The sequence below is a fragment of the Leguminivora glycinivorella genome, chromosome 3 (assembly GCF_023078275.1).
Source record: "Leguminivora glycinivorella isolate SPB_JAAS2020 chromosome 3, LegGlyc_1.1, whole genome shotgun sequence".
Taxonomy (NCBI): Eukaryota; Metazoa; Arthropoda; class Insecta; order Lepidoptera; family Tortricidae; genus Leguminivora; species Leguminivora glycinivorella.
This window is the reverse complement of record NC_062973.1, coordinates 25865702-25884861: the sequence shown is the minus strand read 5'-3', so window position 1 is coordinate 25884861 and position 19160 is coordinate 25865702. Positions and strand designations below refer to the sequence as shown.

General features: G+C 36.9%; 2 protein-coding genes across 2 annotated transcripts in view; both read left to right on the top strand.

Moving 5' to 3' along the window:
- Window positions 1–1401: 1401 nt before the first annotated feature.
- On the top strand, window positions 1402–7994 carry LOC125224885 (venom allergen 5-like). Its single transcript, XM_048128386.1, has 8 exons — window positions 1402–1718; window positions 2366–2515; window positions 2854–2950; window positions 3339–3453; window positions 4258–4339; window positions 4973–5129; window positions 6818–6894; window positions 7141–7994. Exons 1-8 carry the CDS (start codon window positions 1593–1595, stop codon window positions 7444–7446), a joined length of 1110 nt encoding a protein of 369 aa, XP_047984343.1. The 5' UTR covers window positions 1402–1592; the 3' UTR covers window positions 7447–7994.
- Window positions 7995–9335: 1341 nt separating this feature from the next.
- LOC125224877 (katanin p60 ATPase-containing subunit A1-like) overlaps window positions 9336–19160 on the top strand; it is a 29727-nt gene continuing 19902 nt past the window's right edge. The window contains exon 1 of the mRNA XM_048128378.1: window positions 9336–9940. Coding sequence (XP_047984335.1) covers window positions 9789–9940 — 152 coding nt within the window. The 5' untranslated portion in view covers window positions 9336–9788. The remainder of the gene's footprint in view (window positions 9941–19160) is intronic.

Below are 19160 nucleotides of genomic sequence, written 5' to 3'. Positions count from 1 at the left end.
TTTACTGGTAAAGTAATTTAATACTTAGATGGAAACTGCTTATCATAAGTGCTTCAAAAATATATTTTTTTCTATACCGTGTTTTTTTTCGTTAAATTTGACACGTCGTTAGGTTCATTATCAAGAACCATCCTGTATATCACTTTTAGGTATATTTAGCACTTAATGTGAACCCATCTGGTTTTCTGGTTTTTAAGTAATTAAATACTCAGATAAAACTGCTCGAAATCGGCGTTAGGAATGTTTACGTAAGTCAATCCGCGACAAGAGTATTAGTCATGATTTTATGGCATGTTCAATCAATTCAAAAGATTCACGTTCAAGTGATAATCTATCTCTAAATAAGTGTTACTTTCCCGACATATGCATAGATCCTTTCATTTGCAGCTGTAGTTCAAATAACCACTTAATGAAGTCGTGACTTACGTTACTTTTACGTAAATTCACCCCTGTAAGGAAGTATACTTAGGTAAGTATTTATCTAGTTTGTTTTGGTTTTCACCTTACTCTCAAACATCGACTAATGCTACCATAGGACATTTAAGTGTGATGGTTGTACAACATTTTATCATTCAAGTAAATGCCTTATTTAGGTAAATAGCTTAACCATTTATAAATTTAGCAACATCACATAATTTTGTGTATTAAACCAACCAACAGGTAGATGGTAACTTCACTAATTAAAAATAAATATCATTTCTCTTGGTTGGACGGAAATTATTGTAATGATTCCGGGCTGTGATTTATGTAAATAATAAATCAATTTTATAAACCCACTACACATAAACTCAAATAACATTTTGGTACCTAAAAACATTTGGCAATCTAGGTAGGTAACCAAACCGTTTACTAGGTAGGTAGGAGCCACACACCGACACCTGTATAGGCATGACAATCTAGGAAGGCTGGCCGTATGTTGTCAATTGCCTCAAACATTTTATTAATTACATCTATCGGTTACCTGCTTAAGGTTTATATTCGCACGGTTGAAAGAAATAACATTTCATTTATTTTTATTTGGTTTTGACTTAATTCTTGAAAAACTGCCGTTATAATCATTTCGCTTTGTAGTATTTAATGAACACTTTCATTTAGCTTCATTACGTTCCGAAACTACTAAGAATGCCAGTAATTTAAAACGGCAGGTAACCAAACCTGTTTACAAAAAGATAACGGTGCATCATGGCGCATCGTTACTCGATTTTATAGGTTATGTTACTTATGTTTCTATCCCATCCTCGTCGCCACTTGTAATGTCACGCTATTACACTATATACATCGGGTTGGCTCGCCAATACACACCGCACGTCCGTGCTCCATCACACTCGGACACCGACTGCTATATGTACTCGAGACACCTATACACTACATCACTCTCAGTGCGTCTTCATATTTTGAGTAAAAGTGAAAGATGACCGCAATTTGCTAAATTCAAGCTATAAATTCCAAATAAATTCGTTGTTTGCGGAAAAGTTGTATGATAGAAGACACAATACTTTTTGCACAGACTTTCAAGCTGACATTTGTCTAATTTCAAAGCTTACCAAACCAACATCTTCATTAAAATTTCTGCACATCATGTCTAAAATGAGATGTTAGCGATCGAGCTAGCGGCTGTTTTGGCTGCTCTTTTCGCTTGTTGCTCCGGCGCGTCGGTCAACTACTGTGGGGCTGTGATGTGCGGGATGACTAATGCTCACACGTTTTGCCAGTTTACTGTAAGTGTTTTCATTCACACATTGGTTCAGGACCAAGTCAGGACTGAAGACCCATTGGAGTAATGAACTGAACCACCCGTATATAGAAAGTTGTTTGCAAAACAGACTTATATAAGTAGGTACCGACTGAATGTGGTACCAGGATGCATTGTCAGAACCGGCGTCTCTGTACCTACATAAAAACTTTTATTGCAAAGAGTAGACATTATTTTCGTTGTCTTGTTTCTGGCCACTCTGTCACGATTGTATTTGTCTTTTAACAAATAATTAACTAATAAATTCGTGCTGTTGCATAAATTTCCACCTGTTAGCTCCTGTTACAGAAAGCTCCAGGTCGTCATACTTTTTGGTGATAGATAAACCAAGCAAAGAAAACAAGACAACCAAAAAAGTTTTCGACCTGGGTGGCTAGCCGAATGGCACAATCGCTCACGAAACGCTCACGAAACGAAGCGCTAGTAGATATCTATCTCTATCGCGCTTGCGTATTGGCGCGACAGAGCCAGCGGCGTATCGCTTTCGTTTGGCGTCGGAGAAATGCCATTCGGCTACGGGGCCAGGAATCATAAATATGTTGCACCTGGAAATGAAAAACGTAGGAAAAATAATATGCATATTTATTTATTATCAGCATACATATTTTACAGCACGGCCCAGGCCCCAAATGTACCGGCTACATGGACGATCGTCTTTCAGGCGAGGAGAAGACGCGTTTGATTGGTCGTATGAACCGCCGGCGCAATGAAGCCGCCCTGGGCAAACTGCAACTGCCTCCAGCCAGCAATATGTTGAAACTGGTAGGTTGGATATAGCGATGCGCTTATTGATAACTACTACGTCGAATACGATCAACGTCTAGTCCTGCTGTCAAACATTGTTGCAACTTCTTGAAAGTGGGAGCTTTGGTGGGGTAACGTCTATAACGTAAAACATTACCTGACGGCCGCTTTATGTTTTGAATCAAAATTGTCACTTTGTGACTTTTAAAACAACTCGGGACGGGAACCACGGGCTTACTTAACCTAAATGACAATGGTTTACGATTCGTAGTGAACCAAATACTTACTGTCTTCGTCACACGAAGTATGATAGAGGGAGATTCTGATTACTTTATAATTATTATTATCTTTTGTAGCGTTGGGTCGAAGAGTTGGCCCGAGAAGCGCAAATATGGGCAGATCAGTGCAACCCGCCCAGCTATCCCGAAGGACATGACGCGTGCAGGGATCTATGTAAGTTTAGTCTAGTCTAGTAATAAGAGGCAAGAGGTCATAAGTTTAGGGACTTAGAATAAAGGTTGGAAAAAATCTAGCCCTACAGATCTTTCACAAATAAATTTTGCAAAAAGATGGTGGAACGGACCTGGCATCTTTTGAAAGATCAGGAAAAAATACGTAAGTAACGATTTTGATGGGACCGTTTCTGAAAGGGCTAAATAAACATAATATACACATTACATCGAAGTTTGACGCTTAAAATAGCATCAGAACTGGCAACGCTTTCAAGATCGTTGCTAACTTGTCTTGGACTGATCAGTCTTATCTGTATAACACGAAGATCTTTGCTTCGCCTCGTATACAAATATTTTCATGTATGTATTAAAATAACCGTAAATTCCAGATTCAATAACTGTAGGCCAGTGCGTGGCCTCAGTGGTCGGTGAAGCGCCCGGCCTCCGGCCTGAGTCTATGGTCGACATGTGGTACTTGCAGGGCCGGCAGAGTCCCATCTCCGCGTAAGTCATCTACGATAACCAGTTATCGGAACTATGGGAGCAAAACTTTAACAAAACTTGCTAAGTGGACATTATGGAGTGCTTACAGCCCTGAAAATATTAATATCCTTGTAGTAAAGTATTGTAAATCTTAGGTATAGAATCTTTTTATTTGATTTACGTCAGCTCTAAGGTTTTGTTAAAGTTTTGCTCTCATAGTTCCGATCACTGACGATAACTACAGGTTCATACCTAACGTCACAATTGCTTACACTCCGTAGCGTATCGTACATATATTTTAAATTTTTAAAGTTGCTACGACTACTACTGCCCTGGCTCAGCGACCCGAAGTGGATCTTGGCCTCCGACACTAGACTCCGCCATTCGCTCATATCCTGTGCGATCTGATGCCAATGCCACTCAGTCACTTTAAAGGCCAGACAGGTCTTTCTGGACCTCATCGATCCATCGGTACCAGGACCTTCCAGCTAGCCGTTTCTCAGTAGATCGGAGCTCTCACTATCGCTCTTTCTCTCTTTCGTGCTATAGAGCCAATTGCGCTTCAATCGCGTCATTGATTGTCACTTCGGTTAGGCTGGCTGGACATGATATCCACGAATTAGGGTGTTTACGTACTTAAAGGAAAGTAGTGGGAATTGGAAAACGTGCTGATGAGTTGCAATCTCTTGGTTATGTTACTACTTAAAAGGTTAGATAAGATACAAAATGATCTTCTGATGTAAGTTAATCAGATGGAATTTTACGCCTTCGTATAGTTTCGTATAGTGTAAAAAGTTTTCTAACTATCATATATTGTTTGGTTAGGGATGAGAAGATTCCAATGGACTTCGGGCAAATGTTATGGGCACACACATACTTAGTTGGCTGCGCAAGAAGCCGATTTATGGTAAGTTACAATACTCTGACCGAATTTTATATACTTATAACAAGTGCAGATACAAAACATAATGACACCAGAATTCTGCAGTCCTACTACAGCGAACACGCAGATTGTGATTCTGTCTCTTTTGCTCCAATAAAGGCATAATAGAGTATCAGAGGATTCAGAGGAAACTTCAATAGGTAGTGCTTTTGTACCACTTGGGCAGGCCTTTATCACTCTTGAGGGGGATCAAGCGTTTCTGATCCCCCTCCTCATGCGGGTGCCTTGGCCGTAAGCCTAGGCAATGCCGGAGCGCGCCATGGTGAATGACATGATAAACATACATCGATCCCAGCGCGCCCTCACGAATGGCCGAGAGGATGAAACGCCGGAGTGGGTTTAGTGGGTAGGACCAAGTTTCCCCCCTGTCGCTTTATTACTCTCCAAAGATCACGATAGTTTTAAACTTTCATACTCTTACTTAACTGGTCGCGATTAGGCTCCACAGATTTTCGACAACGCTGTACCCAACATAACACTCTTTTATGTTTCATGTATTGTGTACAAATGGAAAACTAGTACTTTATCATTTATATCATTTTAGTTTTAGTTGCACAGTGCCTTGGTTTTTTGTTGTTGTTTCATTTTCGTGTGCAGATAGAGCAAAACGGCCGTCTCCGTACAGTAACACGCCTGGTCTGCAACTTTGCGCCGCGTGGACCTGAAGGACCCTTATGGACTACAGGAGCACCTGCATCCGCTTGTCCGGCTCGTTCGGGATCTGACCCGGAGTTTACTGGACTTTGTACCTTTCGTGAGTTCTGGTTACTATTTCTTGGCTTTTAGGGCCCGCTGAGAATCACTGGAGTAGATGTTGAGTCGGTTAGCTTAGTTGTTGCCATGTCAAATAAATTTAAGCGTCACCGAAGAGTCCTCTCTTCCACAAACTTAACATCGTCCGTTCTTGACGATATTATGCGAATGCGAATATGCAGGTACATGTTACGGGAGGAAAAATTGAAAAATTTACGTAAAAAAGTAGTAGTTAAGCAATCTTCAATGTAATTTGTTATTGCTTTTATAGATCCCGACAGTACTTTTACGTATAATAACACTAACGCCACGGTATTAAAAGAACAGTCAGTTTTGGATGCGATACTGGAAATAGAGAAAAATGATTCTTTGGATTATCATGGTAGCTTGGACCAAATATATTTGACAAAAATGGTGGCAGCAAGTATAAATAATCCAACTGAGGACCAAGACCAACTTGATTCTACAGAGAAGGATGATATCATTGAGACTGAGATTCCGGATTATAAGGAAGGTGCAATGAACGTTACTGACGATAGTTTAATGAATGATTATAATGATGATAATGTAACAACAAAAATAGTAAAAGAATCATCTACAGCACGAGTAACCAAAAAAATCAGTACGATCGGAAGACCACAATCATATAATATAGAGGAGCTTAACCTAGAAAACAAGGACCCTGAAAGTAAGTCACGTGATGAATCAGATCATATTTAACTATAAAAATATTGAAAATTTCATTCCATTGTTGCAGATGGAACAGCAAAGTCAGTTTCTGACAAAGAAGATAATGTTTACAATGATTATGATCATGAAGAAGGGATTATAGAGAGAAAAGAACGGGATTATATTACGTCTACGACAGAAAACATAGTAACAACTTCAACAACATCAGACGAAATCGGTAATATATTATTAGTAGTAAAACATGTGCTTTTGACAGTGATTTGATTGATCAATAATATAATAATGCAATTGATAATAATATATCAAGAACTACAAAACAGATATTACAAGATATCTAAATTTTTAATTACAGAAAGAACTATAGAATTTATATCGACACCAAGTAACATAACAGTATCAACAGACATATTATTAGAAATAGAATCTACAATAGCTACTTATTCAAGTATCAGTGAAGTAAATAATGATACTGAAAATCCAGAAGCAGGTGCCGAAGCTACAACACCCTATGTTCAAAACGATATCCTTAAAAGACTGCTAGACTTAAGTAAAAAGAATGAAGAGAATCCATCAGACCGTAAGTGAAAAATAAATGAACATGGAAAATGTAAAATAAAAATGTTATTGTTGATGATCATATGATGAGAAAAGAAATTTAAAATTATATTTAAAAAAGTATAGACGATGGTTTATTACAGGCTAAGGTATAAGGAAACCTTTTTGAAAATAATTTAGAAAGGTTTATGATTACAGAAATAATGAAAGCCTATAGGAAATGTAATTATTAAATCATATCCTAAACATTTTGAGAGGATTTTTCGGAAGACAGAAAGTAGATGCCAACTACTTATATTGAATTAAAATAAGACAGTGGGATCTTACTAAAATGTTTGTTTTTCTAGTGCCCCACAACCTAAGCCTTCTTGAGCTTACTGTGGGACTCACAATTAGATAATCTGTGTTAGAATGTCCTATAATATTTTTTCTTCTTTTCTCCAGCTGAAACCGCTCGGCAATTGGAAGAAGCATTGGAGAGTATGGAGAAAGCTTTAGAATCTCCACCAGTTTCGAGCAAGGTACTTTACAGAGCAATACATATATACATAAACTCACTCATGTATTCTCAAACGTGGTTACCCTTACCTACTCCGGCAGAGCACATAAAACTGCTCAAGTTTCAGTGCCAAAACAATGAAAAAAAACGAAATTTTGATACTTCATGATAGTGACAGGTTGCTAGCCCATTGTCCACACCACAACCTGACATCTGCGTTATTTTAATAGTTATCTGTGGTGCAAAGAAAGCTAAGTATTTTTTTTAGGTTCGCCGAGAATTACGTGAACCACAAGAATCTCAAGAACCTAAAGAGACACCAGATCAGATAATTAACGAGCGAAAGCCACAAAAACAACTTCCTAAAGAGCAAACCCAACCTAAAGAGCAAAGCCAATCCCAAAGACTGAGAGACATCGGTACTCCTGACGCGGCTCCAATCATGTCTATACTGAAGAAATACGCTCCGTTGATGAAGGGTTATGAAAATATATTCAAACGAAGTGATGCATCAAACACAACCCTAACTTTTGTAGTATTGGTTTTAGGATTCTTAGTTTCAAACAGTTTATAAAAATCTATCACCTACCACGAATAACGAAGTTCTTCTTCATTTACTATGACGCTATAGTAAAGGAATTGCGAATGTCACCAAGTTTACATCGATTTAACAATGACAATGACAATTATAATATATGACAATTATAAAACAGCGTGGTTGGACTCTTAAAAAAAAAACCATTTCCAAGATATACTTAGAAAACATTGTATACGTTTACCTATCAATCTGTGACTGATGAACTCAATCTGAGTGGCTGTAACTTTTGTATTTCGTACATCAATCTTCTTATTGTTTAAGATAAACATCTTTAAATCGATTTAGCTCATTTGAAGAATTCAACGGTTGAGTCGTAAATATGCCCAAATTCTATTTGTTTTTTCGCAGACGTGATTTAAGACAACTGTGCCATTCTCAGGAAAAATGTCCGTTTTGTATGGACAATTTCGTCACTGACAATATTTCCCATTGTATAATGAAAACATTCTCGAAAACGGTAGAATTGTATGATTTATAAATACATCATATGAGTGATGATATTTCTCCCTAATATTGTCTTCGGTTACCGCGATAGTTACTCAAGAAATAAAACTATGGAAACGGATTATTACGGAATTGTAAATTCATTAAACGCTCTATAACCCGTTTTCATAATTTTATTTCATAATTCTATATCTTATATTTTTCCATAATAATATATTTATTGTTGACTAGAAGTACTATTGTGGTTGTTAGATTTTGTCATTTCTTTTTATAATCTACCAACTACTTATATTGTATTTGTTATGTTTTATTAAAGCTCGTGTTATTATTTTCTCTTGTTTTATTTGAATTTGAACTCCTGAAACTGAGAAATCAAAAATATCCGTGCAGAAACTCTTCCCAAGATTTGAATCTGCCGGCGTATCATGCTGCCAATTTTATCACTTATCCACGTGGATAAGACATCAGTCACTCGCACACTGTAATACTTGCTAAAGCGTGACGGATGCTTTATCCACGTGGATAAGTGATAAAATTGGCAGCATGATACGCCGGCTGGTACAAGTTGGCTTCTTAGGCAGGGTCACTACCGACTAGATCAAACATGTCATCTCACAGACACACAAAGACAAAATAACTTAACGCTGTTGTCAAAAAGATTTGGAACAAGGCGTTTAAAGGGTTACTGTCATTAAAAAAAACAACATTTTGTAATACGACCAATATACTTAAGCAGGCTTAATTACGCCATTGCCCCTTAAATAAGGTAACCAAGTTACAATAATTATGTATTCTGGTCCGTTTATGAAGAGACATTTAATATGTAACCAGTTTTAGCTCCACGTCGCGGTGTCTTGGTTATGTCTAAATTGGGCCGAGCATATTTAACAGTAATGGCGATGTTGGCATTGGTGGATTTAGACAATTCTTGAAACGTCTGATTTTTTTTTTCAGTATTGTTTAATTTTACAACACAGTACCTATACTATTTTGGTATTGTTTTCCCAGTAGGTAGATAATAAAAATGTTCTTATTTGGAGATTATTTCATAGTAAAATACATTTTATCATTGTCTTCAGCTTGGTAATTTCGGAAAATTACAGCCGCAGGTATAATAATATAAAGTAACGGGTTTCATTACTATTAGCCTAAAGCTAAAATTGCCAAATTTGACCTTGAATCATATATTTTTTGTATTTTTTCGTGAAGCTCCACGTACTAAAGAGTATGTAAAATTAAATTAAAATTAACAAAGTACTCAAAAATTTAAACTTCTCGGCCCGGATTAAATAAAAATATGTTTAACAATTAAAAAATTCTAGTAACTTTTCAAAAAACCTGCCTTTGAACCCGCATCGCAACGGCGCCGGCGAACGGTCATCGCCCGGTCCGAACGTCAGTCGGTCTCGGCGCGCGTAGCACGTAGCACGCTCGTAGCCTCGTAGCGAGCTACGGCAGGCTGTAGTGCAACGTGAATTTGATATAAAAATATACTAGGCTGCTGCTTCTAATCATTTGGTTCAAAACGAAATGGTTTTAAATATATAAATAAACCTTTTTTTAATGTAGTTGGTTTATCCTGTTTCAATAGACTCATTTATTTCTATTATTTAGCTTGAGAATAAAAAACGGAACAATTTAATACAATAATATACATAACAACCACATCAATATCGAAAACACAATATTTGAACTAACTTTTACAAAGATAAACAAATGAACGTCGATTAGTCTGCAAAAAATTGCAGAAAACAAAAACGCATCACGGTAATACACAAAAAAAATACGTGTGAGCTCGTTCAAACAACGATAAACAAATGAAAATCGACTAATCACCCAATACCGCAAAAACAAAAGCGCATCGCGAAAACGAAATGACGAACGACGACAATAAAGGCGAGACGAGAGAGGCGAGAGGATCGTGGCCGAGGAGGTCTGAGGATGTCAAGATCGAGTTTGGTTTCGGTGTACCGCTGGGATCTATGGGGGCTCATCCGGCTTTCCATTCTGCTTGGGACATTGGATGGTAAGTCTTGTGTCATTGTTGAGCTCTTACTTCGAGACCTCGAGATTCATATAAAAAGTCCAAGGTCTGTTGATGAATTTGGTTTTGGAGCCCCGTTGGGAACTATGGAAGTGCATTCTACTCTGATTTTCAATTTGTTGAAAGTATTGGCTGGTAAGAGTGGTAACAGCTTCAAGGTTCAGCTTGGGACATTGGCTGGTAAGTATTTATTATATTAATAATAAATATTGTATTCTCGGCTGATGCTCCGGGGATGAAAAATAAAGCTCCGTTGATAGAGGAAAGTCTGAGAGCATCGAAAGAGTTCGGGTTCCAGTCAAGTTGGGAGCTATGGGAGCGTATACGACTTTCCGTTCAGCTTGGACGGGTAGTGGGCAGCATTGGATGGTAAATAAGTATTGTGTCATTGCTGAAGGTCTGACTTTAAAAGTTATGGGCAAAGGTGCGGTCTCGAAGGTCATAGACGACATGGTGTAACAAGTTCTGCTTTGGAGCATACCACTGCGATCTAAAGGTGACTTTCCATTCAGCTTAGGACACCAGATAGTAAGTATCAGAATCATGGATGAAATATCAACCGAGTGACGACAAAGGAGAAGCGATGGAGACCATATACACCTGACTGAGGAATCTGGAGCACTCTGCAGGGTTAGCACATGATTGCCGCGAGAGTATGTCGCCACGAGATAGACTACCCGTCCCTGACTCGAAAAAAAGGAATCTTGGCGCGTACTCTGAGGATATCACTGAGATATCAAGAACGAGTTCCTTAGAATGCATTTGAGTTAGGGCTAAGGGAAAGTCTTATTACTCCAGCCTGCGACGCGAATACTTCGATCCCAAAATTCCCTTACGCTATTTCACGATTTACTCTTGTAACAAAATAATCTCTAGTAAATTGTTTGGAAAATACAGGCATTTGATGCACTCAATCCTTTAGTTTAAGCTTGCAAAATGAGTCAAGAGTACCTGGAGCTAAATTTGCATCAAAGTAGGTATCTTAAATAAGGAATGAGTTGAATTGAGCAATTTTCTACTTAAGCCTGCAAGGCTTGTCGTAACTATCATCAATAAAGAAGTGCTCTTTGTTCAGAGTTGTCATACTGGCAGTAACGTAACGTCTTTAACTAATTAGTAATTACCTATTTGAGATTTTCCGCAATTGACGGTTTTAATCCGAATTTTAATATTAAAGGTCCTTTGAAACATGAGGAATCTTCTGTGGTGGAAAACCAAATTTAAGGGCCCTATATCGTTCATATCGTTCTTATTAACTAAATGAAATACCACTTGTTACAAATCAAATTAAATGGCTTAAAATTAAAATTACTATCATTGATAAAATAAGTCAAAGTTGCAAAAAAAGTGTGACGAAAATTTAAAATGATGCTTCAGATGGTGTTGTTTGCTTGCACTAGTACGCAACGTGGTTCAGCTTTTGTCAAGTGGAAACTTTAGCCAATTTTACTGAAAAATGTACATGTGCGAAAAGGAAATTCGTAACTAGTGTCGATTTAAAACACTCCTCTCGGTCGTGGTTTAATTTATCGCCATTCGACTTATATTGACCGGGATATAGACCGTGATTACCCTTTAGATTTTTGTCGAGATCCCGATATTTCGACGCAGTTGCATGCATCATGATCACGGAAAACTGACGAAGGCGGGTGGATGTCAAAGTCAGATTATCCCGTGATCGTGATGCATGCAACTGCTTCGAAATATCGGGAGCTCGACAAAAATCAAAAAGATAATCACGGTCTATATCCCGGTCAATATAAGTCTAATGAAAATAACCGTGAATCATTCAAAACTCTTACCGCCATTCGTTCCGAACTCCCTTTTCCGCCCTTGTATCGTAATTTACTATTTAAAGCCTACTTGCTAAACATAAACGTAATTATTACAGTAGCCTTACCATGACTTTTTTAAGTGAAAAAATACGTTACGTTTTCAGTGAGAGTTACGGAAAATGTATGGAAAAACTGAACAGCGCTCCAAGCGGAAACGCTTACGTACTAACATTTTCATCGGTACCATAAGTTATTAATGTGTTTACTCCGAGTTTTTAATACGTTCCTAACTTTACAGCTAAGGCGCTCTCTTTCTGATTGTATGAAGTCAATAGAACCAGAACTATTTGACAGTCTCTAGTGAAAACTCAATACTTTACGTGAGTAATCATGACAGTCACTAACGTAAAAGTAAACCACCAATTCACTCTGATGTGTCATTACTGTCAAATTATATAACAATCCCACAACATTTTCACGATTATATTTGCAATTTTAAATATGTATTAATTTATAATATTACGTGAAATTAAAGAACAGCTTAAATGTAGCAGTTAGTATTGGGTTGGTAAGAAAGTAATGAGCGATCGATTGAATTCCACATAAAATTTTTGAGAGAGTTCTAGAATCTTCTATGGTCGAAAGTATATAAAGGGCGAGTCGCACAGTTTCTCGTCAGTCATTCACTAGCTGTCGCCGAGCTGATATAAGGAAGAACATGGACGAATTAAAAGTGCATGTAAGGCATTGCTTACTATATGAATTTCAGTCTGGCCATTCAGCCGCCGAAGCAGTGCGTAATATATGTCAGCGTGTTGCTCCTGAAGTTGTGTCTGAGGCCACGGCGAAACGATGGTTCCAGCGGTTTCGTAGTGGCGACTTTTCATTATCAGATCAACCTAAGTCTGGTCGACCGGTGAAGATTGATGTAGCCAAATTAAAAACCTTCCGAGGCTAACGAGTCGTACTCTTGCTACCGAGTTAGGCTGCTCTCATGTCACCATAGAAACACATTTACACGAGTTGGGAAAAAACTACAAATACAGTGTTTGGATACCGCACGAACTTGATAGAGATCAACTAAACCGCCGTGCCGATATCTGCATACAACTTCTGTCTTTTTGTCGCACATTCAACTGGTTGGACCATCTTATCACTGGAGATGAAAAATAGGTCTTATGTATAAATCACACACGCCAACGTCAGTGGCTAACTCCAAACGAAAAAGGAATAGAGGCACCAAAAACAGAGCCTCACCCGAAAAAAGTTATGCTGTCCGTTTGGTGGGATATTCATGGTATTATTCACTGGGAACTCCTACCAAGTGGAATGACTGTTACCGCATCAGTATACTGTAATCAGCTTGAAAATTTAAACCAAAAAATCTGTCAGAATCGTCCACAGCATTCTAAAGTTTTTTTCTTACACGACAATGCTCGCTCACACATTGCAAAAGTGACTCGGCTAAAGCTATTGGAGCTAGGTTGGAAAGTGATACCTCATCCACCGTACTCTCCAGACTTGGCACCTACGGATTACGCATTGTTCAGATCGCTAAGCAATGCCTTGAATGAAAAAAAGTTCGATGATCAAGCCCATCTACGACAGTACATAGCTGAGTTTTTTGAATCTAAACCTAAGAACTTCTTCGCCGATGCTATTCATTCTTTACCAGAATGATGGAGACAAGTAGTAGATAACGAAGGCCGTTATATTTTTAATAAATGATTAAAATAATAAATTAAATAAAAATTACAATATTGGTTATGATTCGCTCATTACTTTTTTACCAACCCAATAGTTCGATAAAAAGATAAACCAGTGATGAAACCCGTGCTTGATACTTTTACAAAGGTAATGAGTTAGGTATATTTATTCATCATTTTGTACTGTTTAGCTACAGTTGAGATGATTATATTGGTTGCTTTCAGAAAAAGAAGATATTATTGAAAACAATATTTCCATGCCAGCCGTATGGTATTCAGCAAACCCAACGTAGAAGATTGTTCAAATTGATAATGAATGAGGCAGTTAAGAATCAACTGATTACCTACAGCAGCAGGCAGTACCAATTCATGGGCATGTTAGTTCCTCAATGCACAATACTTGTACCTATAATCACCATAACACCATATCTCGTGGGTATATATTAGAAGTGAACCAAAGGAAAATACTTCAAAAAAATTATCCTATTACTGAAATAAAGTATCTCATTCTGTGACTTTGTTTATTTTGTAATATTCTTGAGTAACAGGCTAAGTATTTAATAAATTAACGTGAAACGAAAACTAAAAACCTAAAATTCAGCGTTTACGTACATATCAAACATCAATTACAACGACATCGACATAGGTAACGACAAAGTCTAAGGTAAGGTATAGAACTTTTGAAGGCGATTAGGCCATTATGGGGTGTACGAGTATATGAAGATTATAATTTGATACAAAAGTGAGTAGAAAAAGCATTTTGAAACAAGTAAAAATTGTATCTAATCATTTGGCAGGACACGTAGCCAAATGCACAAACGATTATGATAACATCGTTATCGTAGCTTAGCTATCTCTATCACTTTTCCGTTTTGACATGACAGAGCTAGACTGAATTTCGATTGGCGTTTAGCGCATAGATTTAAAGTCCATGGTTTAGCGTCAACGATTGACATTTCAGCTAAGTCCTTGTGTCAAAATTGACAAAGCTAATTTTTTTTTAATTTATTGGGAGCATTGGCAACTTGGCCATCAGCGCAAACATACAATATTTAATACAACATACAGCAGAAGAAACAATTACAGGAATAACAATTACTTTGTTAATCATAAAAGTAATATTGCACATATTGAAATGATAAACTTAAGACTATTTAGTAACTACACAATACAATGTTTTATGAATGAAAAGAAGTATTTTTGAACAATTACAAATTATTTACAAAGCGCCAATAGTGTGCATAATAAATTCATAAATTATAGGGTTTAAAACAGCCTTCAAGTTCATCTCCCGGTTCTTTGCTTGGCTGAAAATCCCGGGAATTCCCGGTACTTTCGGTACCGGTATTTCCCAGGAGCAAACCCTAATAGGGATAGGGATAGGGGTAATCGGTCGGCATCCGTAATTGTAAGCGATAATGCGAGAAAGTACTTTTTACCCACCGAAAATAGTGCCGAGATACGGAGCTATGTGAGTTCTGTTGTACAATATGTAGTTTCCTCAGTGTATATAGAATACATACTACCTACGCTGTGGTCGCTGTGTAACATTAAATTTGTACAACCACTGCAAGCATTTTTTTTTTTAAAAACAATAGTAATATGAGTAATCGAAAAAAACGCAGACAAAAGTCTGCATAGAAACCTACGGATCCAAATGAAAATTTTATTATTTGTATATGTTTGAATAAGCATTCTTTTAGTACGCGAGCGAAACCGCGCGCAAAAGCTAATTCTATATAAGATGCTATGTACCCTTTTTCTGTAAAAAATATTTCTATTTCTTTACTACTCGAGAACATCACAAATAAACAAAGTCAATTAATGAAATACTTTATTTTAGTAACAGGATTATTTTTTGGAGTTGAGGTTTTTTCCTTTATTGGAGCACTTCTATACATATACCTGTGATGATCATGGCCAATAATACCATTAAGTGCATCGCGGAACAAAAACACCTATAAATTGGTACTGCTCCCCTCTGCTGCCCTAAGGTTTTGAGTAGCGTAACTGCCAGAGTGCCACAGTATCAATATCAATTGAACCATCTTCCATGTTGACTGAATACCATACGGGTTTGTTCGGAAATATTGATTTCAATCATAGCTTCCGTCATCTTTCTGAAACCAAAAACTGCTTTGAAGAATATAATCATCTCAATTGTAAATAGTACAAAATGATGGCCAAAAATAACTCATTACCTTTCACTGGTTTATCTTTTACAATTTTAGCTAATCTTGAATTTCACGTAATATTATAAATTGATGCAATATGTTAGTCATAATTTTATTTAAAACTGCAAATATAATCCTGAAAATTCCGTGTGATTTTTGTATAACTTGACAGAAATGTCACGTTAGAATGACTTGGCCTATGGTTTGAGGCCTACTACCGAATACCGAAGTTATCGAAATGTGGACATGCGTCTCTTTTACTCTTATCAGTATAAAGTGAAAGAGGAAGAATCCCTCAGTGTGTATGTTTCGAAATTTGCAGTAGACCCTATATTGACAGATTTCGATAGGTAAATTACATTTACTTATGATTTTAGTTCCATCGCGTAAACACCAGAGGCGTAGCAATCGCCTATAGTTCTTTCTCCGTTTATGATAAACTTAGAAAGGGATAGAAGCAGCTTTTTTGGCGTGAAGTTAGGCACAATATATTGTAAACAAACGTAAACTCACTTACTTTCTGTTTAATCACTATGAATATTTATATAAAATAATAAAACAATGATTGTCAAGCCATTATTTATTCGACTGATTCCAAATACGAATTGTACCATAAACTAGAACCATAGATAACGTAACATTCCTCTCCTTAATAAAATTATAACAAACACAAACTACAAAGATTCAATTAGCCTCGATGGAGGCTTAACTATTCGCCCAGACCTAGTTTTATACAGATCAGGATTTCTTTCCGTAGCAACAATGATTTCAGTGTTGTTTTGGCTTACATCGCTCGTATTTATGATCTCCTGATCATCAGCATCCCTTTCCTCTGCTTCATAAAAAGAATCAGACTCACTGTCATCACTGTCATAATTTATAGCATAAGGGTTAGGGTTAACAGACTCGTTTTGAGTAGAATTAGCATGTTCAAAGCCGTTTATGCTACGCAGAAATTGCCTGTTCCTCCTGTATTGGCGACCTTGTTCGTCCTCTACAATGTAAGAACGAGGAAAATTAGCCTTATTTACAATAGTGCCTTTTTGCCAGCGGTCATCTGAAAATCTTTTTTTAAACATGATACTCTGTCCTACTTCTAATTCTTTCAGTATTTTAGCTGCTTTATTATAATGGTATCCTACCTTATGTTGCAAAGTTTTATCTATGTGATAGTTTCTAGTATATATTTTAGGTTTTAAATAATTTGCAGACACAGGACAACGATCATTAAGGTTTCGATTAAACAGAAGATTAGCTGGAGAAGGGCTATTTTCCTTAGGACTATTTCTAAAATTTAATAAAGCTATGTAAGGATCTGTGTTATCCTCTTTACACTTTTTGAATAAAGATTTCACAATTTTGACACACGATTCTGCTAATCCGTTAGACTTTGGATAGTCAGGAGATGAAGTAATATGCTTAAATCCATATGCATCTGCAAATTCTTTAAACTCTTTACAAGAATATTGCGGGCCATTGTCACTTACAACCTCTAATGGACACCCATGTCGAGCTATCATAGACTTGATGTGATTGATAATGGTTTTGGAAGACAAGTCATTTATTCGAACCACTTCAAAAAATTTGCTGTAGTAATCCACAACTATCAAAAAATATTGCTTATTAAATTCGAAAAGATCAGTGCCTAGCTTTAACCAAGGATGTCTGGGTATCTCATGAAAATGTATTGGTTCTTTGGTATTATTTTTTCTAAACACGGCACATGTTTGACAGTTATTGCAGAGTTCTTTAATTTGACTTGTCAATCCAGGCCAAAACATAACATTTTTAGCTCTTCTAAGACATGTATTTAATCCTAAGTGACCCTCATGTATAATTTCTAACATCATTTTCTGTAATGTCAATGGTATCACAACCAGATTATTTCTTAAAATAATATCGTCAACTACAGACAATTCATTGCGAAAATTCCAAAAAGGTTTTACTGAGTCATTCAAATTATTTTTAGAAATTGGCCAACCATGATGAATATAGTTTTTTAAACAAGATAGTGTAGGATCCTCAGTAGTTTTCATCGCAATGAGCTGTCTCTTTTCGCTAGAAATAGGAAGCAAATCCATCATTATCTCTACATGACAAATTATTTCCTTATTAAAGTCTTCATCAAGTTGTTTTGTTTCATCATTTTTATCGTTTAGAAATGAGCGACTGAGAAAGTCTGATATGTACATTTGTTTTCCGGGCACGTACTTGACAGTAATGTCATATCCTTGTATTTTAAGCATCATTCTCTGCAATCTTACAGGAACTAAAGACAGAGGTTTTTTAAATAGAATTTCTAAGGCAGAATGATCGGTTTCAACTAAGACATGTTTTCCTAAAATATACTTATGGAATTTAATGCATCCAAACACAATAGCAAACATCTCACGTTCAACCTGTGCATATCCCTTCTGACATTCGGTTAGTGCCTTTGAAGCGTATGCAACAGGCTGTCTGTCTTGTAAAAGGCAAGCGCCTACCCCTTCTGAGCTGCAATCTACTGATACAACAATATCTTTATTGCTATTAAATAGTTTAAGTGTCGGAGCATTCGTTAATGCGTCCTTAAGCTTATTAAATGCACTTTCATGAGAAGGAAGCCATTTAAATAATATATCTTTTTTGAGAAGCTCACGTAACGGGCTTGTAATAGTCGAATAGTTATTGATAAATTTTGACAGGTAATTTGTCATTCCTAGAAATCTTTCAAGTTCTTTCTTGTCATGAATGCGTTTCAGTTCAGAGACAGCCATTACTTTCATTGGGTCGGGTTTAACCCCTTGGTCACTTACAATCATACCTAGAAATGAAATTTCTTTACGCAGAATTTGAGATTTCTCCCTGTTGAATTTAACATTACATTCCTGAGCTCTTTTCAATACATTTAGTAACACTTTATTATGTTCTTCCACGGTGTTAGCGTAAATAATTAAATCATCCACATAAAATTGTACATTGTCGATGTCACTGAACGTCTCTTCCATACGTTCCTGAAACGCTTCCGTTGACACGGAAAGTCCAAATGGCAATCTTTTATAGGAGTAATTTCCAAATGGAGTTGAAAACGTGCACAACTTTGAACTCTCCGGGTCAAGCTGTACGGTCCAAAATCCACTGCTACAGTCGAATTTGGAAAAATACTTAGATCCTGATAACTTATCTAGTATGTCATCGACAGTTGGCAACTGTTTATGCGTTCTAATAATAATAGTATTTTATGCAACAGGCGTTTAAAGGAGGTCAAAAAAGACGAGTGGCGTTGGGTAACAATTTGAGGCGAAGCCGAAAATTGTTATTGAGACGCCACGAGTATTTTTTGACTCAGTTAAACACCGTTGCATACAATACTTTTTCTACGACTATGCACTAGTTTTTAATAGTTTTCTTGAATAACTTTCGTGAAATTCACACTGTTTCCTCTATTTTGACTCAAAGGTTTGCACTGTCAGCTCGGCTGCCCAAAGCACGCCCGCAGTGTCGTTATAAGGCGTTGCCATGGTTACAGAGCCAAACAATGCGTTTTCAGTTTTTTCGATACTGCGCG

What these genes read in the sequence shown, in the direction of transcription:
- LOC125224885 (XM_048128386.1), top strand. Translation starts at nt 1,593, where the DNA reads ATGTTAGCGATCGAGCTAGCGGCTGTTTTGGCTGCTCTTTTCGCTTGT. An exon ending in GCGCAAGAAGCCGATTTATG is followed by an intron (nt 4,340 to 4,972) that starts GTAAGTTACAAT and finishes TTTCGTGTGCAG; the next exon opens with ATAGAGCAAAACGGCCGTCT. An exon ending in TACTGGACTTTGTACCTTTC is followed by an intron (nt 5,130 to 6,817) that starts GTGAGTTCTGGT and finishes TCTTTTCTCCAG; the next exon opens with CTGAAACCGCTCGGCAATTG.